This window comes from Aspergillus saccharolyticus (genome assembly GCF_003184585.1).
Source record: "Aspergillus saccharolyticus JOP 1030-1 unplaced genomic scaffold BP01scaffold_3, whole genome shotgun sequence".
Classification (NCBI taxonomy): domain Eukaryota; kingdom Fungi; phylum Ascomycota; class Eurotiomycetes; order Eurotiales; family Aspergillaceae; genus Aspergillus; species Aspergillus saccharolyticus.
In genome coordinates, this window is record NW_020290613.1 from 87,113 (window position 1) to 107,490 (window position 20,378).

The 20,378-nt window shown below is 53.1% G+C and overlaps 9 protein-coding genes and 1 non-coding gene across 10 annotated transcripts; 5 read left to right on the plus strand and 5 right to left on the minus strand.

Annotated features, from left to right (window-relative positions):
* Positions 1-153: 153 nt before the first annotated feature.
* On the minus strand, positions 154-2,974 carry BP01DRAFT_353033 (uncharacterized protein). The gene is made up of 5 exons (XM_025574073.1): positions 2,656-2,974; positions 2,390-2,588; positions 2,231-2,328; positions 556-2,179; positions 154-302 (listed from the first exon to the last, which is right to left on the minus strand). The coding sequence occupies exons 1-5, from the start codon at positions 2,808-2,810 to the stop codon at positions 243-245; spliced, it is 2,136 nt and encodes a 711-aa protein (XP_025434711.1). The 5' UTR covers positions 2,811-2,974; the 3' UTR covers positions 154-242.
* A 179-nt stretch (positions 2,975-3,153) lies between these two features.
* Positions 3,154-4,891, plus strand: BP01DRAFT_353035 (uncharacterized protein). The gene is made up of 2 exons (XM_025574074.1): positions 3,154-3,658; positions 3,815-4,891. Exons 1-2 carry the CDS (start codon positions 3,581-3,583, stop codon positions 4,778-4,780), a joined length of 1,044 nt encoding a protein of 347 aa, XP_025434712.1. The 5' UTR covers positions 3,154-3,580; the 3' UTR covers positions 4,781-4,891.
* On the minus strand, positions 4,802-6,608 carry BP01DRAFT_353036 (isovaleryl-CoA dehydrogenase). The gene is made up of 6 exons (XM_025574075.1): positions 6,342-6,608; positions 6,195-6,282; positions 6,027-6,121; positions 5,712-5,947; positions 5,375-5,652; positions 4,802-5,294 (listed from the first exon to the last, which is right to left on the minus strand). The coding sequence occupies exons 1-6, from the start codon at positions 6,523-6,525 to the stop codon at positions 4,880-4,882; spliced, it is 1,296 nt and encodes a 431-aa protein (XP_025434713.1). The 5' UTR covers positions 6,526-6,608; the 3' UTR covers positions 4,802-4,879.
* A 304-nt stretch (positions 6,609-6,912) lies between these two features.
* Positions 6,913-8,886, plus strand: BP01DRAFT_353037 (putative 3-methylcrotonyl-CoA carboxylase, beta subunit (MccB)). The gene is made up of 2 exons (XM_025574076.1): positions 6,913-8,347; positions 8,421-8,886. Exons 1-2 carry the CDS (start codon positions 6,942-6,944, stop codon positions 8,713-8,715), a joined length of 1,701 nt encoding a protein of 566 aa, XP_025434714.1. The 5' UTR covers positions 6,913-6,941; the 3' UTR covers positions 8,716-8,886.
* A 205-nt stretch (positions 8,887-9,091) lies between these two features.
* BP01DRAFT_t33 lies at positions 9,092-9,163 on the plus strand. Its single transcript has one exon. It is a non-coding gene; the product is annotated as a tRNA-Gln (tRNA).
* A 772-nt stretch (positions 9,164-9,935) lies between these two features.
* BP01DRAFT_379140 (putative RAS small monomeric GTPase (Rsr1)) lies at positions 9,936-11,055 on the minus strand (the record flags this gene model as incomplete). The annotated part of the gene is made up of 8 exons (XM_025577127.1): positions 9,936-10,350; positions 10,453-10,462; positions 10,514-10,542; positions 10,618-10,640; positions 10,691-10,770; positions 10,832-10,858; positions 10,932-10,963; positions 11,045-11,055. The coding sequence occupies 8 exons, from the start codon at positions 11,053-11,055 to the stop codon at positions 9,936-9,938; spliced, it is 627 nt and encodes a 208-aa protein (XP_025434715.1).
* A 2,796-nt stretch (positions 11,056-13,851) lies between these two features.
* On the minus strand, positions 13,852-15,845 carry BP01DRAFT_311253 (sterol esterase). The gene is made up of 2 exons (XM_025572444.1): positions 15,555-15,845; positions 13,852-15,490 (listed from the first exon to the last, which is right to left on the minus strand). Exons 1-2 carry the CDS (start codon positions 15,667-15,669, stop codon positions 14,199-14,201), a joined length of 1,407 nt encoding a protein of 468 aa, XP_025434716.1. The 5' UTR covers positions 15,670-15,845; the 3' UTR covers positions 13,852-14,198.
* Positions 15,846-15,972: 127 nt separating this feature from the next.
* On the plus strand, positions 15,973-16,992 carry BP01DRAFT_353043 (PET191 family protein). The gene is made up of 3 exons (XM_025574077.1): positions 15,973-16,064; positions 16,245-16,386; positions 16,490-16,992. Exons 1-3 carry the CDS (start codon positions 16,040-16,042, stop codon positions 16,671-16,673), a joined length of 351 nt encoding a protein of 116 aa, XP_025434717.1. The 5' UTR covers positions 15,973-16,039; the 3' UTR covers positions 16,674-16,992.
* Positions 16,993-17,083: 91 nt separating this feature from the next.
* On the minus strand, positions 17,084-18,868 carry BP01DRAFT_353045 (dolichyl-diphosphooligosaccharide-protein glycotransferase). Its single transcript, XM_025574078.1, has 4 exons — positions 18,527-18,868; positions 18,357-18,467; positions 17,597-18,300; positions 17,084-17,542 (listed from the first exon to the last, which is right to left on the minus strand). Exons 1-4 carry the CDS (start codon positions 18,669-18,671, stop codon positions 17,123-17,125), a joined length of 1,380 nt encoding a protein of 459 aa, XP_025434718.1. The 5' UTR covers positions 18,672-18,868; the 3' UTR covers positions 17,084-17,122.
* A 323-nt stretch (positions 18,869-19,191) lies between these two features.
* Positions 19,192-19,511, plus strand: BP01DRAFT_370991 (NADH:ubiquinone oxidoreductase subunit NDUFA3; the record flags this gene model as incomplete). Its single annotated transcript, XM_025576639.1, has 2 exons — positions 19,192-19,375; positions 19,465-19,511. 2 exons carry the CDS (start codon positions 19,192-19,194, stop codon positions 19,509-19,511), a joined length of 231 nt encoding a protein of 76 aa, XP_025434719.1.
* Positions 19,512-20,378: the final 867 nt, after the last annotated feature.

Below are 20,378 nucleotides of genomic sequence, written 5' to 3' on the forward strand. Positions count from 1 at the left end.
GCAACAATCTAATTACGTCCTCTCCCACAATACAGTATCTCAAATCTAAGCGGGTCTACAGGGCATTTCAGCACAAACATGCGATTCTCAATGTCAGCGCTTTCGAATAACTATCAAAATAGTTCACACAACAGATGCTGTCTACGACACTGCTAGTTCTCACCCTTCTGTTTACTTGCACCGGCTGACCTTCGTTCGTCTCCGGTACATCATCCCGTCTGATCCATATCATCGCTCCTCACTCACCCGCTGCTGCCATCTTCTGCAAACTCCACCAGCGGCGTTCCACTTTTGCATTGGTCCTGCAGAATACCTGTTAGTCACATGATGGCAAAGGTCTTGTGTAGAAAGGGAAATGATCGGGTGGAAGGGAACGATCAAGTGAGAGACCAGCGGCCTGTGAGCCCACGTGCCCGTGCAATGCAGCTGTTGCCATAGAGCACGACGATCGCGACACATCTGGCTGACATAAACAGGAGTCGAGACCCCAACTCAGGCCAAATGGAAACACGAAACAATAATCGACCAGGGATGTAGAAGGATCGCATGACTTACTCCTTTCTGATGGACCACCTTGGCAATAACCCCTCTGTGCGGGCTGCGGATCACCGTCTCCATCTTCATGCTCTCAATCACTACCAGCGGCTGGTCCTTCTCGACCGTGTCGCCGGCGGCGACTTCCACGCGCAGCACTTTACAGGGCATCGGTGCGAGAACGCTGTTCTTGACGTCCTTCATGCCCAGTGCTTTCTCCATCCATTTCGCCGGGGGGACGGTCAACCGGTACTGCGTGCCTTGCTGAAAAGCGATGATTGTATCTCCATCTCGGATGACCGTAGTATCGAGACGGGTGTGGGGGAAGAAGGAGGTGACGACGTTGGAGTTCAAGTTGTCGTGGCTGACGACCTGTTCAAAGACCTGATCCCGCACGGTGACGTTGTAGGTGTGGTCGCCTGTCTGTAGGATGCGCACGTCGTGTTGCGAGTCAGTCTCAACGCCGGGGGTCAGATCTGCGAACGAGATCTGATGCGCCTGGTAGCCGGGGCCAAATCCAATCGCCGAGCCCTCGACGCTAGCCGGCGGGCGAGATGCAAGGCTGGAATCCCGCTGAAGACAGGCCAACGCCACTTGTGCCAGCACCTCGGGATCGATGGCCTTTCTTGTAAACAGCTCCTCGCGGTGCTTGTCGATGTATCCGGTCTCCACATCACCAGAGATGAAATCCGGGCTCCGGCAAATGGTCTTCAAGAACTCGATGTTCGTGATCGGGCCCGCGATCTCGTATTCTTCCAGTGCGGCGGCGAGTTTGCGAATGGCTTCCTCTCGGGTGGCGCCTCGCACGATGAGCTTGGCGATCATCGGGTCGTAGTGGGCTGATACTTCGTCGCCTGCGACAAAGCCTGCGTCGATACGAACGTCCTCGGTCGCGGCGGGAGTTCGTACGTGCAGCAGGGTGCCCGAGTCGGGAATGAACCCCTGGTTTGGGTTCTCCGCGTAGATGCGAGCCTCGATTGCGTGGCCCCGTGTCGCCATATAAGCCTCCACCTCGTCCTGCGTCAGAGGCAAGTGAGCGCCTTCAGCCACCTTGATCTGCCAATGCACCAGGTCCTGCCCGGTCACCATTTCCGTGACGGGGTGTTCGACCTGCAGTCGGGTGTTCATTTCCATGAAGAAGAACTCGCCGCTATCATTGTCAAAGATGAATTCAACCGTCCCCGCGCCTTCGTAGCCTACCGCCAGAGCCGCCGATCTCGCCTTCGCCCAGATATCCTTCCTGGTGGCATCCGGCAGATGAGGCGCGGGAGACTCCTCCAGGATTTTCTGGTGTCGACGTTGTATGCTGCAGTCACGCTCGCCTAGCGCCACACAATTCCCATGCTTGTCGGCGAAGACCTGCACTTCAATGTGACGAGGGGTTGTAATGTACTTCTCCACCAGGACATGGTCATCGCCGAACGAACTCTTAGCTTCCGATTTGGCCGACTGGAGTTGAGCCTGGAACTCGGCCTTGGCGCGTGCTATGCGCATTCCCTTGCCGCCTCCGCCCTTGACGGCTTTGATCAGCACGGGGTATTGGATCCTGTCGGCCTCCGCTTCGAGGAAGTTGGGATCTTGGTTTTCACCGTGGTAGCCGGGCACGCATGGTACGCCTGCGGCGGTCATGATATTCTTAGACTGACTGTAGGGGGTCAGCCTCGTAGTGTTCAGGAGAACCAGGAGGCTCGCCTACCTCTTATCACCCATGTCCTCGATCGCCTTCCATGGGGGACCGATGAAGACCAGCCCAGCTTCGGTGCATTTCTTCGCAAAGGCAGAGTTTTCACTCAACTACAGCCATCAGACATGCCTCCGATATCGCTCCTCAATCTTAATCGCCAGGATCACTCACAAAGCCATAACCCGGGTGTATCCCTTGACAGCCCTCCCGCTTAGCGATCTCGATGATCCGATCGCCGTCCAGATACGCTGCGACCGAGCCGAGATTGAACGCGTACGGCGAGCTCAAAGCATGTTGAGCCTTGCTATCTGGGTCTGTGTAGAGCGTGGTCACGCGAATGCCATGTTGAGCGGCCGTCCGTCCGACTCGACTAGTTTGGGTTGCTTGTCAGCGCCCGCGGAGGACAGAGTCCGTAACAGTAGCAGCAGTAAGCATACAGTGCAATTTCCCCTCGATTGGCAATGAGGATGGAGTCCAACGACTTGTGAACTGCAGGACCGTCCGAGGACAGGGTCGAGGCCGCTCGTCTGGCCCTCCAAACGGCCGTGGGCCCTAGACGGGATGTAGTGCGGAGAAGCGCGGAGAGGGTCATTGTAGTGGAGTGGTTGGTTAGAAGGTTGTATCAATCAATACAGCCACAGCGTGTTTGAAGCTGATCGCATAGTCCCCTCAGAAACCCAAAACACAGCACAGGTAAGTACAAGGGGAATTGAGTGAACCTCAAAAAGTAGCACGTCACCTGCGGGCACTGGGCAGTTCCCCCGGGAGGGGGGGGTTTTGGTTCTTGTACTCCGTAGCCTCTCCTTCCCAGCTTCGGCGCCCTTGAGCCGACGCAAAGCGCACGGTTGCTGCGGGGAAGCCTGCCCACGTGACTCGAGGGTTGCATCGGGGTTTTCCGCATGAAAAGAAAAGGAAACGGAAACCGGATTGCATCAGAGTCTGAAACTTGCGTAAGTCAGACAGTCTCGTCCCCATTTGCGATCCGCATTTTTGGTCGCTCGCTAGTCAGCCTTCTTTATTGCTTCTACGCGCGGGCTGAATTGTTTCCCCTGGACATTTTGCCGGTGGTTCGAGTTTATTCTGCCTGTTTTGTCTGTCTCTCACACTCAACTCACTCGACTCATTCATTTCTTTCTTTGCCTGATTTGTCCCCGGTTATACACAACGCCAACCGCCCTGCAAATCTGACGCGCAACATTGTTACCTTGGGAAATCTATCGCATTCTACAGCAGAAGAAATCTCCGACAAGGATTCTCTCTCTCTCTCTCTCTTTCTCTCGCTCTCACTTGACCATCACAACCCAACACATACCACTCACACATTTCATTACAAGCACATATACATCTTACTGCGCAATCAAAATGTCCGACGACGAAGACTATTACGATGAATACGATGAGGATATCTTCTGGGTTGAGGAGCCTGATCCGACTATTGCTGTATGTCCCTCTCCCCTTTCGCCTTGCAATTGACACAACACCAAACATGAGAATCAATCGCATCTTGCCCTCCCCCCTCCCTCTCCCTAATTTTAACCCCCCAACACTCCCCACCCCTCCAGCAACTACATATTAACCCATGGCCCATGGAAAAAGGACGACCTAGCAGCAACTTCCACCACCGAAGCCATCTTCTATGACAACCCCGCCCTAGAAGTCGAAGACTATTTTTCCGACTGGGACGACCTCTCGGACGATTACTACGACGACGATCCGACCGCTGTGCGCCGCGCGCGGGCCTTAGGGTTGTTGCCACTGCCGACAGCCCAAAACCAAAAGCAAATCCAAAAGCAGCATCAGGGGGGTAGAGCGGGTGTGGCTGCGACTGCGACTGGCAAGCATACCGCAAAGACGACACTGTTCTTCGATCTAGGTGCTTTTCAGAGTGTCGTGTGGAAATCTTCCTCCCAGGAGAAGGAGGAACACCAACACCATTCAAATGGCGGGAAGGTACATGAGCCTGGGGAAGGGGAGAAGGTGGCGCTCCTGAAAAATTGGAGGGAGGTGTTTCGGAGCGTTAATCCGGGGATCACTGCTGCATCATCGGCGGGGGGAGCCGGGAGGAAGGGAGTGCAGCAGCAGCAGCAGCAGCAGCAGCAGCAGGGGGGGCTGTGTTTGAGGGGGAGTAGTGCTGGAGCTGTTGAACGGAATGGGGAGACTGGGCGTGAGGTGGATGGGGTGGATGGCGCTGCGGCCATAGAGAAAGAGCCGATTGAGGATGCTACTGTAAAATCTCTCGGAAAGGGCGAGGATGGGTTTGTCGCGGCGGAGTTGGTCATTGATGGCGGCGGAGGTAGCGAGGTTGGAGATGAGGTTTTCAAGGGGGCGCCTGTTGGAGGCGAGGGAAACATCAAGAATGCTACGAATGGTAAGGTGAATGGGAAGACTCGCGAGGCTGCATCCGAGTTACCTCCGCCGACAGTCCCCAAAACCAGGAAGCGCAAGGCCGACGAGGATACTCTGGACACCGCACCCCAAACCCGAGCGAAGAGAGTGGCGTCTACCAAAGTGTCCCCACCAGACGCCCCGGCCCCTGTGCGCCGATCTGCGAGGAATAAATAGTGGAACGCATTCGATCGAATGAGCGTTATGATGTTATGATTCTTCTTGCACTTGTGTTTATACCGATCAGATATCACAGACCTATGACTAGTCTTGAGTCTATGCATACTCCTTGTTGAATGCCCGCCCGATCACCATGCGGCGAATCTCGCTCGTCCCGGCACCAATCTCATACAGCTTCGCGTCTCGTAGTAATCTCCCCGCCGGGATCTCGTTGATGTATCCGTTCCCGCCCATCAGCTGGATGGCGTCGAGCGCGCACTCCGTAGCCCGTTCCGCGGCATACAGAATCGCCCCGGCGCAGTCCTGCGTGCGAATGACAGCCCCGGACGGAGAGCCGGCGGAGTTGTCGATCTGTCGCGCAGTCGCGTATGTGTAGGCCCGCGACGCCGCGAGTTTCGTATGCATATCGGCCAACTTGCCTTGGATCAGCTGGTTGTGCGCAATTGGCATACCGAACTGCTTGCGGACGTGCGTGTAGGGCAGCACCAGATCTAGCGCCGCTTGCATGATTCTGGTAATCCGTTAGCACAGCGCATGCCACTCACCTCCTCCGCTTCCTTGCACCCAGTGACCAGTAACAGGAAAGCTTACCCAAGAGGACCTGCACTGAGGACCAAGCGTTCCAGATCCAATCCCTCCATCAACACCCTGACGCCGCGGTTGACTTCCCCGAGAACATTTTCCTTGGGCACGAAGACATCCTCGAAGACCAGCTCGCCGGTATTAGACCCCCGCATGCCCAGCTTATCCAACTTGCGCGCGCACGAGAATCCCTGGGACCCTTTCTCCACCACAAACGCAGTAATGCCTTTGGACCCCTTCTCGGGCTCTGTTTTGGCATAAACCACCACATAGTCCGCATCGGGGCCCTGCATACTGTCAGCTATGTACATGAGAGAAAAAGTGTGGGGGGGGGACAAAGTCTCACATTTGTAATCCACATCTTCGTCCCATTCAAGAGCCAGCCCCCGTCAACAGCCTTGGCAGTGGTCTTCATACTCACGACATCGGACCCGGCCGAATGTTCGGACATGGCGAGGGCGCCGACCTTGTCGCCCGACAGGAGACCAGGGAGAAACCGCTCTTTTTGCTCGGGGCTTCCGTTCAAGGAGAGCTGGTTCACGCACAGCTGGGAGTGGGCGGCGTAGGAGAGGGCGATGCTGCCTTTGTGCAATTCTCAGTGACCATCCACAGACAGACGCAAAGTAGTATTCTTGAAGACGAGATAACGAATTGGGCCTACCAGATGCACGGCTAATTTCTTCCATGACAATGCAGTGGGCTTGATAGCCCATGCCGAGGCCGCCGTACTCTTCATTCGCGGTGATGCCTAGAAATCTGGTCGGCGGCAATGGCTTGTTAGTGGGATGTTCCTGTCATTGTTGTGAAGAGTGCAATTGATAATACATACCCAGCATCCCCGAGTTTCTTCCACATCTCCGCCGGGAATTCATTCTGGGAATCTGTCCGCGCGGCCAGCTCTTCGGGAATCTCGCGCCCTAGATTCCGCATACGAGGGTTAGAACCATGAATCTCGCGTGGTAGGAAGGTTACTGACTGGTGAATTCCTGAACTCGTTCCCGGAGCTCCAGCAGGTCATCTTCTGTGGGAGGAACGAAGTCTTTCGGGTGTTTAGTAGCCAGAGTGCGCAGTGCGGGGATTGGGATGAGGGGACGGCGTGGTCGGGCCACAATGCGCGAGGAAGTCCGGAGGAGACTGGGGAATCGAGGAAGGGCAGCCATGGTAAACAAGAGTCAGAGAAGTATGAATGACTTCAGTGATTCAAAAAAGAAGGGAAAAGAGAAAAGAGGGAGGATAGTCGCGGTGGTTGCAGAGGATGATGATCTCCTCCTCCTCCTTCTCCCTCTCCATCATCTGCGGCTAAACACGGCAACCCGCGCCGTTGTTCGTTCTCCGCATGTCACCTGCTCCTCCTCCTCCGCCGCTCCCTTTCCTGAACTCCTCCTCCCTCTCTCTCCTCTACTTGTTCCTCATTCCTCAAAAGAATAAAACGATAAAGAGCGTGCAATTCCTGCCGTTCACCTTTTGCTCAGTACAGGATTATGCAATAATAGTATGCTATGAACCCCGTCGGTCATTGGGATCCACACTTTCTTTTCCCCAGCTTTCCCCCCCCCCCCCCCCCAAATCCCCCGCAATGCGCGTTCCGTCTCCGCTTCTGCGGAGCTTGAGACCCAACACTCTCCCTCTGCCATTGCGTTCTTCCACATCCAAACCTGCATTACTTTCGAGAGCTATCGCCAATTACACACATCCTCATCATGCCTCTGCTATCTCCGTCCTACCCACTGCCGTGGACACCGCCTCAGCCGATTTTCAAGAAAATGCCCAACAGATGCAAGCACTCCTTGATCGCATGACAAGTCTTCACGGCACCATCTCCCAGGGCGGTCCTCAGAAAGCCAAGGACAAGCACCTCGCCCGAGGCAAAATGCTTCCGCGGGACCGAGTCAGTGCCCTCGTCGATCCAGGCACGTCGTTTCTCGAGCTCTCCCCGCTCGCGGGCCACGAGGTCTATGGAGAGGACGTTCCCGCCGGCGGCATCATCACCGGAATCGGCACCGTGGAAGGGGTGAAGTGCATGATAGTCGCCAATGACAGCACCGTCAAGGGCGGCACCTACTACCCGATCACCGTGAAGAAGCATCTTCGGGCGCAGGCCATCGCGCAGGAGAACAAATTACCCTGCATCTACATGGTGGACTCGGGCGGGGTCAACCTGCCGCATCAGGCGGACGTCTTCCCGGACCGTGATCACTTTGGCCGCATCTTCTTCAACCAGGCCCGCATGAGCTCGCTGGGCATCCCTCAGATCTCCGTGGTCATGGGGCCCTGCACCGCGGGCGGCGCCTACGTGCCCGCCATGAGCGACGAGACGATCATCGTCGAGAACCAAGGTACCATCTTCCTTGCTGGACCTCCCCTGGTCAAGGCCGCCACGGGGGAGGTCGTCTCCGCCGAAGACCTTGGAGGCGGTCACCTCCACAGCACGATCTCCGGCGTAACAGACTACCTCGCCGTCGACGACGCCCACGCCATCGTGCTGGCTCGGCGATCCGTAGCCAACCTGAACTACCCGTCAACCAGTATCCCGCAAAACACCATCAAAGAGCCCCTCTACGATCCCCAGGAACTCAATGGCATCGTCGGCACCAACCTCCGCCGGCAGATCCCCGCGCACGAAGTTATCGCGCGCATCGTCGACGGCAGCGAGTTCGCCGAGTTCAAGCGCGACTACGGGACGACACTGGTGACGGGCTTCGCGCGCATTCACGGCTACCAAGTGGGTATTGTCGCGAATAACGGCATCCTCTTCTCCGAGTCCTCCCTCAAGGGGGCTCACTTTATCGAGCTCTGCGCTCAGCGCAACATCCCGCTGGTCTTCTTGCAGAACATCTCGGGATTCATGGTCGGCGCCGACGCGGAGAAGGGCGGCATCGCAAAGAACGGCGCCAAGCTCGTGACGGCCGTCGCATGCGCTGACGTCCCCAAGTTCACGGTGGTTTTTGGTTCCAGCGCCGGCGCAGGCAACTATGGCATGTGGTGAGTGCATTCTCCCCATCTCATAACCTCCTCCCCTTTCCCACCAAGGTATACAGATAAACTAAGAACGCAGTGGCCGCGCCTACTCCCCTCGGTTAATGTTCATGTGGCCCAACGCCAAAATCGGCGTCATGGGCTCCGAGCAACTCTCCGCCGTGATGGAAGCCGTCGGCCGCACCGCCGACCCCGCCCTGAAGGAGCGCATCGACCGCGAATCTGAGGCGGTATTCTCGTCGGCGCGCCTGTGGGACGACGGCGTGATCCCGCCCGCCCAGACCCGCCATTTTCTTGGACTGGGACTGTCCGCGGCCGTCGGCGGCAAGGTCGATCCCGATGTGCGCACGCGGTTTGGAGTTTTCCGGATGTAAACCTATAAAGTTAGGTAGATAGCCGTCTAGCAGCTATTCTTGCTGTGGACTGGAATCGGGGCCCGGGGGAGGTGTTATGTTACATGTGCATGGACATAATCCTTTAGTTAGTGCTTGGAATCTACTAGGACGGTAGATACCAGCAACCAGTGCATGCATGCAAAGAAAATAACATATATGCATTTACATCACACCAGAATCCCCAATCCTACTTTGAAATATCTATCATCTCCGATATACAGTCCTTGAAAGTACTCCAACCACCGCGATCCACAGCAACCGTCACAACCGTAGAACTTGAGCTAAGCACTTTTATACCCCGCTCAATTCTTACCCTTCCTCAGATGACTAGCAACAACCAATCGATGACATCATCGGTTGTGTAGTGTAATGGTTAGCACACGGGATTTTGATTCCCGTAATCCCGGTTCGATCCCGGGCATGACCTTTGCATTTTCCTTTTTTGCTTATTTTTCGTCAGTGGCTTTTTGGGGTAGTCATGGGGAATTGAACACCGTGACAATAAATATGTTGGTGTTGCTGGTGTTGGGTGTTGGGTATTTGTTGGGTGCGATGGTTGGCGGGTGGGCACCGGCAATGGGTACGCTCGATACCAGTCCACTGGTGATGGCTTACTCGGTACTTCCGTATGTCGGATTAGGTGCAATAATCTGTCACTTTGCAAAATACGATGAATCACGGACAGTCTGATGGGAGTTACGGAGTACTTAAGATGCCTACAAGGGACACTTCCAGCTGAGCTATGTGTTAGCGTGGTCAGCCCGGGTGAACTAGTTACCAAAAACCAAGGCAAGTTCAATCTATAGTGTTTTGGAATTCAGACTGTCTTAACCATACACCACATAATCACCATATCAAACAAGGATACAGGCATAAGGCGCCAAGCCAGTCGGTCAAATATACACTTTTCCATTCCTGAAACACACGACGCATGAGACAAACAAAAAAAAGGCTATAAATCACATATATCTATCGTGGAAACACATTGACAGCGTATAGCGTATGATGAACATGGGCCTGGGATTTAACATTAAACAAGGCTTGTAGACGGAAAGGGGTATGGTATGTGCAGCCAAAGATAAGAGAAAAGAATCAAGTCATGCAGACAAGGAATGATGGAGCGCGTCAGGAGGATACTTCCACACATGCGCTAGATGTTGGGGGAGATTCTTGCTTTCGCGTCGTCGCTATGATTTCGATTATAAGATCACGCAAGGGCCCTTCCGCCGCTTCTTATCCTTCTTTTTGTCGCCGCGGTTGGGATTCTCGCGTTTGCGAGACGAGTCGTCACTCTTCGCGTTGCCTTGCAGGTCCTTCCGGATGATCTGTCGGCAAAGGTCAATGAAGACCTCATTCACGTTGGCTCGGCGACGAGCCGAGGTTTCGTAATAAGGGGCGTTGCCCCAGCTCTGGGAGAGGGCAAAGGCCCGGGCACGTGGCACGGCCCGGTCTTCCTCGAGATCAGACTTGTTGCCCACAATGACAATGGGTACTTTCTCGTCCTCCTTGATGCGAATGATCTGTTCGCGTAGTTCGGATAGTTCGTTCAGGGACGACATGCTCGTGATGGAAAACACAAGCAGAAAACCCTGTCCCTGCTTCATGTATAGCTCTCTGTGAGTGAGGTGTCAGTTGGGAAGTTGGCTGAATGACAATAGTGATCGTCTTGCGACTAGCTTCCAAAAGAGATGCTCGAGGGTGGGCGCAATGGGTTACCTCATGGCCGCTTGAGACTAGTTAGCAAGGAGGCCACATCGAAGACGCATGATTGACTTACTGAACTGCTCTGTTCCCGCAGTGTCCAGACTACACATGTCACTCAAGTCAGTCATTGATTCAACCATTGGAAGCCGAAATTCATCTTAGCGAACGAAAGCATACATCTCCAAAATACATTGTCGGCCCTGCCGAGGGTCAGTAGTTGCACCAGTCTCGGAAGAATAGCCCGACTTACGTCTACCTCGATCTGCTTTCGATAGGAGTCTTCAATTGTCGGGTCATAGCTCTCAATCCACACATTCTGTACGAATTGAGCTGTCCAGCGTCAGCACGGGGCGCCGCGTACATGACCGAGGTTGATATTATTCAGACATACCAGTCAGACAGCTCTTGCCCACACCTCCTATTGCGCCGACGAGAATCGCCCGTCGTCAGTGGAGAACCTCCCTGTAATCGCGAGAGGAGAATGTGCCTACCAGCGCCTAGAACGACGATATGATATTCCCGTCTGTGATGAACAACCGAGCAATCAGCTTTCTCCGTCCAGGGAATATGTCCAAGAAAATCAGGCGCAAGTCAAGAGACTTACTGTGGCCGCATTGGGGACGATGGCTGTCACTGCGCGATTATGGCGATTTTGGGGGCTGGGTTATGGACGATTGAAGTTGTGAAAAGAATTCTGATAGAACAATCGATGCGAAATGAGTTGTTGATCGGAGAGGAGATCGAATCTGCGGTCGAAACGAGAACGCGGCCGAATGCGACGATTGCGAAGGTTGGCCGAAGGAGGGGAGGGAGGAGAACGGGGATTGTTGGTGTTTGTCTGTATCGATCCGCACCAATCAATCAATAGATGGACCGGGGAGGGGGAGAGGAGAGAGGTGGAGTGAGGGGGCGAGGGAATGGTCGGAGGTGAAGAATGAATTGATTCCCTTTCGGAGGATTGGAGGCTAGTCGGGAGGAGAGCTAGAAGAGCAAGGGCAACAACCACACGCGATCCGTTACATCGGTCTTAATGCCAATCGAACCCCAACCAATTCCGCGGGAGCTGGCAGGCGGGAAGCGTCTGACGAGAAGGCAAGAGAGCAGTCTGAAGCAAGGTTGGGAGAGGGGGGTGGGAGTTTGTAGGAGTAGCGGTTATTGGTCGAAGAGGAGGTCGGAATAAAGGAGAATGAATGGGCGCTGGGGAAAGTTGAGGCGGCGAGTTTTTGGAAGTGGGTGGGAAGGTGTGGAAGGAGGAGAGCGAGAGAGAGAAAGAGAAAGAGCGCGAGGGAGGGGAATTTGGCGCGTTTCTGACCACGGCGGGAGACTAAAAATTAACTAAACTAACAAGCAGTGGGAGGTGAGCAACTGAGCAGGCAAGTATTCAACAAGCCTCAACTTCTCAAGAAGTGTTCATTGAGGGGGAAACTCGAGGGAGAAGACAGAGAGACCAGCCAAGGCCCAATCCACTTTTAAGTGGATGCAGCTGTGGTGTCGGGTTGTGGTTCGGCTTAATGTGGGGGAGAGAACAGTGTGTGTGTGTGTGTGTGTGTGTGTGAGTAGAAAGAGAGGGAACTGCGATAACAATAAAGCTGATTATTCAAGTGTCGACACACACACACACACACATACACATTTACACTTACTTTAGGCTTGTCCTGATGCTCCCTGTCTTGGTTTATTGTAGCTACTCCCTTCAATCTCAATCCCTGAATGGAGTACCCCAGCGGTGAGGAATCAATGGATGATAGCAAGGTTGAAAACTTTAAAACCATGATTAGCATTGCTCGAGCTTCTCGCCATCAAGATAATCACAGTATGCCTTGGCCAGGGGAGATAATCATTGGATCGACCGTCCTGTCCTTCCTGCTCTTATGCATCCAGCCGACCTTGAGCATTCGAGGGGATGTCTCTGCATTGTTGGAGCTGGGGAAGACGATAAACAGGCAATGCAGCAGCAAGTAGAAGCATTAAACGAGATCACACTATCTTACTCACCTGGGCTTGTGGGGGATTTCATCAAAATTGTAACACTACTAATAGGACAAGAAGCAAGTGGTAGGTTCAGGGGAAACAAGAAGGAGGGAAAATTAATGGGCGGTTGCTGGACAATATACTTGTTCTTATGTTTTACTCCCTTGGGTTGGCAAAGAACTACAACTTGACTTCTGATCCCGATATGGAATCATCATCTATCCTCACCTGCCTGGTTCAACGTCATCCATCTGCAATCACCACGCAGTAGCACCAAACATTGAAACACCTCATCTCATTCCTCGATCATCATCCACACCCATACTTTTTCTCCCACTCACTCACTTGCCAAAACATACCTACCCATCAATCACTTCAACTTGCAGCGAGAAGCCTCAAGCAAATACAATCCACAAAGAAAGTACCTACGCTCATCAGACCAAACCAAACCCACAAAAGAGAAATACAAAAGAAAGGAGAGAAAAGAAACCCCCTCCCCCCCGGCAGGATCATATCGGGAGGAAGCATCCGGACAGGGGCAACGGCCAGCTGTCAGGGACGGGATCAGGCCCGAATCCTGCAGGGTACTTTTTCGGTGCTCACTGGTTTACTCTTTGCGCAGCACCAAAAGATATACGGAGACAGTGCAGCACAGTTTTAGTTCTCTCTGCTTCACATGTACTGTGCCTACCTACAAGACGAAGTACAGGTACAGGCATAAAGTATAGCACCATGTAATTCCACATTAACCCAGGCGAAACTGCACAGTACCTTCCCGTGGCCCGGGCTTTCTGCACAGTAGTAGTCCTCTATAGTAATCCACACAGACCAACCAAGCATTCCCCTGTACTTATGTCCTCCACACTGTAGCTTATCAGGCACAACAATCAAGCAATACTAAGCACCACGGAATCTCATACCATATGGGGCATGGATTAAATCACCGCTGCGGTCTAGCAGGGAGGGGGGATGTGTCAATGGACAGTATCACAGGTTGAGCGAGAGCGGGGATCTGATCTATCATTCCGTACTAAGCGATTTTACCCAATTTTGATCCGTGGCGAGGAGGGAAATATGTACTGTACTCAGTATGAGTACTTATGATAGCATGGCGGATTCGTCATCGGACAAACACACCTCAAGAGCAACGCGAGTCTGGATTATCTGTTGGTTGACTTAAGTAGTCAGTTATGAGGAAGCGGTGACATAAGTCGCATTCTTGCATTGCATTGCGTTTCGGTAGTAGCTGTGGACGTGGGCGGTGTTTTGACCAGTGACTGCATTGTACAGCTACGGCAATGTCAACGCGTCAAGGGTCATATATACGAGACGGCTAAGGGACTGGGTACCTCGTCAATAATCTTCGGGTGCTCTGGTCTAAACTGATACATTGCCACAAACAACCTTGACGCCTTAACCAGACAACACAGGCAGGCAATCCTGATGTTTACAATACACAAAGAAGAAACAGACCCCCCCTCTTCCCTCCAAGCAGTATGATAAAGTACCATGCATCTATACATGTATATTCAATGCATCTAGCAGCCAATTGGGTTCGAGCCGCTGCAATGAGGCTATGTGCTAGCTAGCTAGCCTTCATTTTCAGGTAACCCGGCTTCTGACAGAAAGGCTTCCACAGGTAGTAGAGCAATCTAAAAAGTGAAGGATGTACCCATCGAGCTGTCAACCCTCCGATCTAGGTGAGATGTACATGGCGGTACATTCAATCCTCCTCTACATGTGACCCCGGCCTGATCGAGCCATACGAAACTAGAGAGAGCACAAACCTAATCGGATCCTGCCACCTCTTTGACACCATTAACGTGATCCGACCCCTTGCCCTTGCGGCCATACTTCTCCAGCGCATCAAACACATGACTGAACACCCGCTGGTTCACATCATGGGCCCACAGGAAATCCAGGTGCTCGTATTCGGGGAACCCCTTAGCCACAGTTCCACTGGGTAGCTCGGATAGCATGACATTGATGTCGACCAGACTGTCACTTCCGCCGTAGAGCAGGACGATAGGTGTTTGGATGTTCTTGGTCGGGTACTTGACCGGCTTGTAAAAGCGCTCGCTCGCCACGATGCTGAGCGGAGCATGGATTTCGTCATCATAGAACTGGAAGTTTCGGTGCCGGATAATCTGGAACCAGTGGACGACCGACTTGGTACTCGTAAAAGAAAATAGGTGCAAGTACCCCGCCAGCTTCTGCCAGCGACTGATGTTTTTGCATCGCCAGTTGAAGAGGCCTCGAAGCGACGTGTCAATGATCCAGACGAAGATAGGAGGGTAGAGAATGGTCTGCCACATTGTGGTAGAGCTCAAGATGCTGCGTCGGCCAAACAGGAGGAACAGGAAGTTAGGCGAGGCCTTCATCAAAGAGTCTACAAGATGGTTCGGCAGACCCGTGGGCGCCGTGGCGGGCGCGAGGGCCACAAAAACATCGATCTTCTGGTTCAAGAGGGGATGGATGGAGAGGGTCGCGAAAGCCTGCGCCGTGCCTTGCGAGAATCCGACATATGACAGCGAGGGCTGCTCGGTCACTTCGAGAATGTAACGAATGCTATCGGGGATATCGTGAAAGGAGAACTGGTCGATGGAGAAGTCCCAGAACTCGTTGGTCAAAGGGGAATGCTTGACGGACTTTTTGGAGTACTTGTTGCCGCGATTGTTCCCCAGCCACACATCATAGCCGCGCTCGACCAGCTGGAAGGGCAGGCATCGCTCCTCCTCGGACAGGCAGACCCAAACCTCACTGCACATCATCAACCCATGGTGAAGGTACACCACTTTCTTCTTGATACTCCCTTCGCCCTGGTTGATGCGCTTGCCTTCCTCGCCCTTGCGACAGGAGAGTCGATGTAAGCCGAGCAGGTATCCGTCACCAGTCTGAACAATATGCTCCTCCGCCTGGTACCCGAACAAAGCGCAAATGTCCGTGAAGTCGGACGCCTGCGCCACGGCCACAGCCACCTTTTCTTCATTCTCACGCTTGTCAAGGTCTTCGCCAGGCGGAATGAGGAGGTTGAAGATGGTTTTTGAACGATCGTAACAGAACCGAATGACAGGTTCGGCTGCTTCCAATCAGTATGCGACCCCTATCGAAGCGAACATCAACCGGGGAGGGGGGTTACTTACGCAGACAAAAGGTGATAATATGAATCACCCATTCCAGCAACACCAGGATGAGCGACCCAAAGAGCGCCAGGTACTCGAACCAAAACAGCCTCCCGATAACCGGTACGCGCGCCATGATGTAGGCCAATCTTTACCGCGCCGTAGGAAAAGAAACAAAGAATAAGAAGAGAAACTCTGTGTACAAGCAGTTGCAGTAGCTCATAGCGCTGGGACCCTGCATATTATAACAACAAGAACCAGCAAGGATACCTCCCGCCTCCTACAAAGGAGTTAAATCACAGGGTTTGTCCATCTCCTCAGACGTCATTGGGGGGAGAGCGAGAGAGAGAGAGGAGGCCGGCCGTTTCTTCATGTGATGCTTACCTAATCCGGGGAGACAAGGTCGGTTTCCCATCGTCAATTTTAAAAGATGGGACCATACAAATCAGCGTGTCCATTGATTCACTCTTCCGGGGAGGGGATCAGTCGAGCAACTACAAGTCACAATGCCGGCTTCCTGTAATGAGATTAGTGAGTCACTGTCCTTAATATTGTCCCTATCAGCCTCAATCGTCCTTGCGCGCGCGATCCAGTATCCGCGGTGGAGGATTGCAGAACAACCCCCGAAATAACCAGCCTCATACTATCGAGCGGACATATGAGACTTGACACCTCCGCTCTAACACGTTCCGTGTCTTTGCGGGACTCTAGGGAATGCATTGGCGCAATGCCTGCAAGAATCCGACTGCATCATGGTCCAGCGACACACGCCGCGGGAGTGTCTCAGTGAGCCTCACGTCGACCAACTGCCCATTCGGTGCCAACAACTGAAGAAGGGCTTCAGCGAGTGCAAGTGAGTAGGCCCTGCGATTGGGGGTGGTTGGCTCGGCGTCCTATATCTCAGCGACCCTTTCCTCCCTGCACCAATGGCTGGCTAACTTTACCACCGAAAATAGGCGCGGCTTGATCGACATGCGTAAACGATTCCGCGGGAACCAGCCCATCTCGGTGTCCGTTGAGCTCGAGGGCGGAAGCTCCAGCAAACAGCAACTGTATGCCGGAAAGCCGGCGTTCGAGTCAGTCAAAGAGATCAGTGGAGATGAGGTCAAAATGGATCCCGAGAAGACGAGAGGTCTGTGAAGAGGGAGAAGAAGAAGAAGAAGAAGAAGAAGAAGTAGAAGGAATACGCGGTCCTGTGTTAACCCACTGAGAGGGGGAAGGGAAGGGAGGGCCGAAAGCTATGTTTTTAGCAACCTCCCATGCATTTCTCCTTGGTACTTGGTAACATGGATTGGATTCTTCCTCGATATACCACCTACCTTTCGGGTCGCTTCTACTGGATTTTACTCTTGATACTCTATTTACTGTACTGGCATGGCTTTGGAGTTTGATTGGGAAAGTATGGGACCACCTAGCCTCCTCTCATGTGAATTATATCCTAGAAATGTACATACTTCGGAAGCAAATCCTCCGAACGGATTCTACACTCCTATCTTATTACTTGCACGAGATAGACTAGTGCGAGAGGACACCGTGACAGATATAATGTACGGAAACTGTCATTGACTGGACATCTAGATAAAATACAATCACTGGTTCTTCTTAACCTTGGCGGAGGTAGGCTCTGAGTAAAGCCACACGGCCACAAAGGCCATGAAGCCCCCGATGACAGACCACAGCCCGGCAATCCAGACCCAAGCCCCGCTGATCTTCCAGCTGCGGGCGAACTCATTGTGGGCAAAGTGGCGCACCGTCACCTCGTGCTTCTCCTCAATATTGGTGAGGAACGGACGCTTGTAGTTCACACGGAACGAGAAGATGCCGTGCTGATCGGGAACGGTGAACTGGGTGCGGAAAACGGTGCTGTTCTCGGTGTGGTAGGCAGGTTTCAGCTTCAGGCGGTGGAAGGGGGAGAGCATGGTGAACTCGAGCTGAAGGGCATCGTCGGCGGGCAACTCAAAAGGCACGAACTTGTCGTAGCTGTACTCAGAGACTTCGATGCTAAAGACCTGTGGTTATGAATTAGCGCAAGGCTTGGTATCGTCAAGGCTTGCAGAACATACAGTCTCGTTCTTGACCCGGTAAATGGTAGGGTTTAAGTCCTGGGCGGTAATTTCGTCCTGGGCGAGATGGTGCTCAATCTTTCCGACCTTGAGGACACCAGTCTCTTTGAAGGTCCAAGCAGTCAGCTGCTTAGCAAATTCCTGGTTGACCGTGGTGGTCTCCTTGCCACTGCCGGGGGCCTTGACGGTGGCGGTGAACCACTTGTCCTGTAGACTCTCCACGGAGCCAAGTAGGGTGAAGCGAGAGGAGCTGCGAGTCTGCAGGGTTGAGACTAGAGCAAGCTGGGAGCCGGTAGCCGCGATGTCCTCGATCGCGGCGTTCTCCTCCTTAGGGTTGTAGCTATAAGCAGTGGCCGGAGCACGCAGAATAGGCGCAATAAGGATGTTGTCGCCGAGAGTGTGAGGCGCAACCCGAGGAAGCGCCAGGACACCTTCGCCGTCGAAATACGACTTGGTGTCGGGTCTCAGCTGGCCGGGGCGCTGCAGAAGCAGAACATCGTGCTTCTCAGCGGCGGAGATGGTATCATAGTTGAAGTGATCAACGACAATTGACGAGCGATCCGTCGACAAATGAAGGTCAAGCTCCAAAAGAAGCGAGCTGATGGCGCTAGGCGTGGTGGACTTGCCGGAAAGAGCGAGGAGGACGTTGCCGTCCTTGTTTAGGAAGTCGACGATGTTCTTGGGGCTCAGAGAAGGTCCAAATCCTGAGACAGCCAGTCAATTGCACGCCCCGCTGCGATTCGCTCAGCCATCAACTTACCCTTGGACTTCGGAGGAAGAAGAAGGAGATGGTCATAAGCTCTCTCGCCAAGCTCGAAGAGGGAGAGCTTGTCATTCTTAGGAGATTCAAAGGCGATGTCATATCCGCGAGCTTGAATACAGCACCGTCAGGACCAATTGCTTCATTGAGGTTGCAGAACCATTACATACCTTTTAGATCCTCCCAGAACGTAGAATAGTTACTCTGCTCGGAGGCATCCTCCAAGACGACGAGGAGACGGTTCCCGGAGCTACTGAGCGCATTCACAACGGCGAGAAAGCCGAAGAGGAAGAAGGAAAGACACCAGCGCATCATGTAAAGGATCCGCACAGCGGCGCGCGGATGAGCAAACGACAGAGAAGGTTACCGAGGGACGAGGAAAGAGCCAGCTCCTGGCAGACGAGAATGAGAGGGGGGTGAAGAAGTTGAGGAGGAATCAATCGATGCCTGTCTCGCCCATCAATTCCACAGATAAGTATTGTCAAGAAGTACGGAGTAGTTTAGTAGTTGAAGCAACGAACGGGCGACGTGTTTGGACCGAATGCCAAGACCGACTGCCGCCGCATCCACACTTCGGCTTTGGCGTCACCTCCATCGAACCTCGTCGTTTAACCCCCCCGCCCCCGTCGCATTACTCCCCTCAATCCTCAACGTCCCCGTCCAAGGCTAGACGACCGTGCAGTCAAGGTTCTTGCAATCCGTCAACGTTCCCTGGCTGAACTCATACCAATCGCTACTATCCACAAAAAACCCGCCGACGTCCGCGCAGACCGTGTCCAACGCAAGAAAAACCCTTTCCAACCAATTCGAAGCTATCCTCCCCCAACCCGCAGCCATGTCTACTCCTCAATTCTGGTCGACTCCCATCCGCTACTGCCGCTGGGCCGCCCACGAGAAGCCCGCCATCTTCTACTCCCTCATTGTCGGCGCCATGGGTCCCGTCGCATTGGTGACCCTCCCCCCGATCAGACGCTACTTCGGCTCCTACAACCTCCCGCCTGTTCCCTTGACATATCCCAGTAAGAAGCAACTTTTTCTCTCTTTGAACAAAGACACACAGTTGTTGCATGAAAGGAAGCTTTAGTTCTTTTGCTGACATCCTGCAAAGTCCCCGCCGGTCCCCGAGTGATTCCGGAAGGCTACGATGACGAGTAGACGCAATACCACACCATCAGACAACATATACAATTCAGCCAATACAATACCTTTTCTTTCTTTGTTATCTTGCTCCGAAGTCCAGAAGTTCTTGTTAGGGGTCCCAATAGTTGGCTTTATGGGTCTTAAGTAAGCAATATCAGAAGTGAGGGAGGAGAGGACGGTCCCGTTGGATTGGGAAATTTTAGCAGCATATACACGCCATGTGAGGTTAAAGGGTATAGCATAGTGTAAAGCTGGCTGAGAGACGGGGGAAATATCTCACAGAGACATGAAATGGCCTTGACCGTGGCGGTAGCTTCTCAGAATTGAGGTTCAGCTTCCATCATGCCTCGTTTAGCTTGCCTTTAACTTACTTGGTATGTTTTCTGATAGGACTGGGACCTTGGATGGTTTGCTGCATGCCAATTGAATGGTGTAAAATCTGACTATGTACCGTTCGTGAGATGAAGCTGTCTACCAAGCAGAAAGAAATCGAGGAACCATCCTGTACAAGGAATCTCCTTTTCATTTTCTCAATTCACGTGATTGTCATTCTCCTAACAAGGCTGCAAAATACAAATGCTTCAGATTTCAACCTCCACACCCAATCTCCAGAGTGTGCCGATAGGACTCTCCAAGCATGTCTCTTCTCCGTCCTGGTCTTCAAAGAAAAAACCCAATCCTAATGAAGTGACTCGCTCCGATGAAAATCACGAAATAACTTCTCCGAAGTTCAGGTATTGAAGAAGTGATATGTCGATTGGTCAAGGGAATAAACATTATCATTTTCACATTAGCATGGGTAGGGGGAGCACTGGGGCAAAGCAGAGTAGGCGAATTCAGTACTGGGGTTCCTTGCTTTAGACATATTGAACGAAATCAAAG

Bases quoted from the DNA above. Each gene is read 5' to 3' on its own strand.
- BP01DRAFT_353035 (XM_025574074.1), top strand. From the start codon at position 3,581: ATGTCCGACGACGAAGACTATTACGATGAATACGATGAGGATATCTTC. The intron at 3,659-3,814 runs GTATGTCCCTCT...CCATGGAAAAAG, and splicing joins AGCCTGATCCGACTATTGCT to GACGACCTAGCAGCAACTTC.
- BP01DRAFT_353043 (XM_025574077.1), top strand. From the start codon at position 16,040: ATGCCGGCTTCCTGTAATGAGATTA. The intron at 16,065-16,244 runs GTGAGTCACTGT...GCGGGACTCTAG, and splicing joins GGCTTCCTGTAATGAGATTA to GGAATGCATTGGCGCAATGC. The intron at 16,387-16,489 runs GTGAGTAGGCCC...CACCGAAAATAG, and splicing joins AAGGGCTTCAGCGAGTGCAA to GCGCGGCTTGATCGACATGC.
- BP01DRAFT_353037 (XM_025574076.1), top strand. From the start codon at position 6,942: ATGCGCGTTCCGTCTCCGCTTCTGCGGAGCTTGAGACCCAACACTCTC. The intron at 8,348-8,420 runs GTGAGTGCATTC...CTAAGAACGCAG, and splicing joins GCAGGCAACTATGGCATGTG to TGGCCGCGCCTACTCCCCTC.
- BP01DRAFT_353036 (XM_025574075.1), bottom strand. From the start codon at position 6,525: ATGGCTGCCCTTCCTCGATTCCCCAGTCTCCTCCGGACTTCCTCGCGC. The intron at 6,122-6,194 runs GTATGTATTATC...GCCGCCGACCAG, and splicing joins AAGAAACTCGGGGATGCTGG to ATTTCTAGGCATCACCGCGA. The intron at 5,948-6,026 runs GTAGGCCCAATT...AATTGCACAAAG, and splicing joins AGAAATTAGCCGTGCATCTG to GCAGCATCGCCCTCTCCTAC.
- BP01DRAFT_353033 (XM_025574073.1), bottom strand. From the start codon at position 2,810: ATGACCCTCTCCGCGCTTCTCCGCACTACATCCCGTCTAGGGCCCACG. The intron at 2,589-2,655 runs GTATGCTTACTG...AACCCAAACTAG, and splicing joins AATCGAGGGGAAATTGCACT to TCGAGTCGGACGGACGGCCG. The intron at 2,180-2,230 runs GTAGGCGAGCCT...GACCCCCTACAG, and splicing joins GAGGACATGGGTGATAAGAG to TCAGTCTAAGAATATCATGA.
- BP01DRAFT_311253 (XM_025572444.1), bottom strand. From the start codon at position 15,669: ATGGCGCGCGTACCGGTTATCGGGAGGCTGTTTTGGTTCGAGTACCTG. The intron at 15,491-15,554 runs GTAAGTAACCCC...GATTGGAAGCAG, and splicing joins TATTATCACCTTTTGTCTGC to CCGAACCTGTCATTCGGTTC.
- BP01DRAFT_353045 (XM_025574078.1), bottom strand. From the start codon at position 18,671: ATGATGCGCTGGTGTCTTTCCTTCTTCCTCTTCGGCTTTCTCGCCGTT. The intron at 18,468-18,526 runs GTATGTAATGGT...GCTGTATTCAAG, and splicing joins GTTCTGGGAGGATCTAAAAG to CTCGCGGATATGACATCGCC. The intron at 17,543-17,596 runs GTATGTTCTGCA...TCATAACCACAG, and splicing joins ACCGGGTCAAGAACGAGACT to GTCTTTAGCATCGAAGTCTC.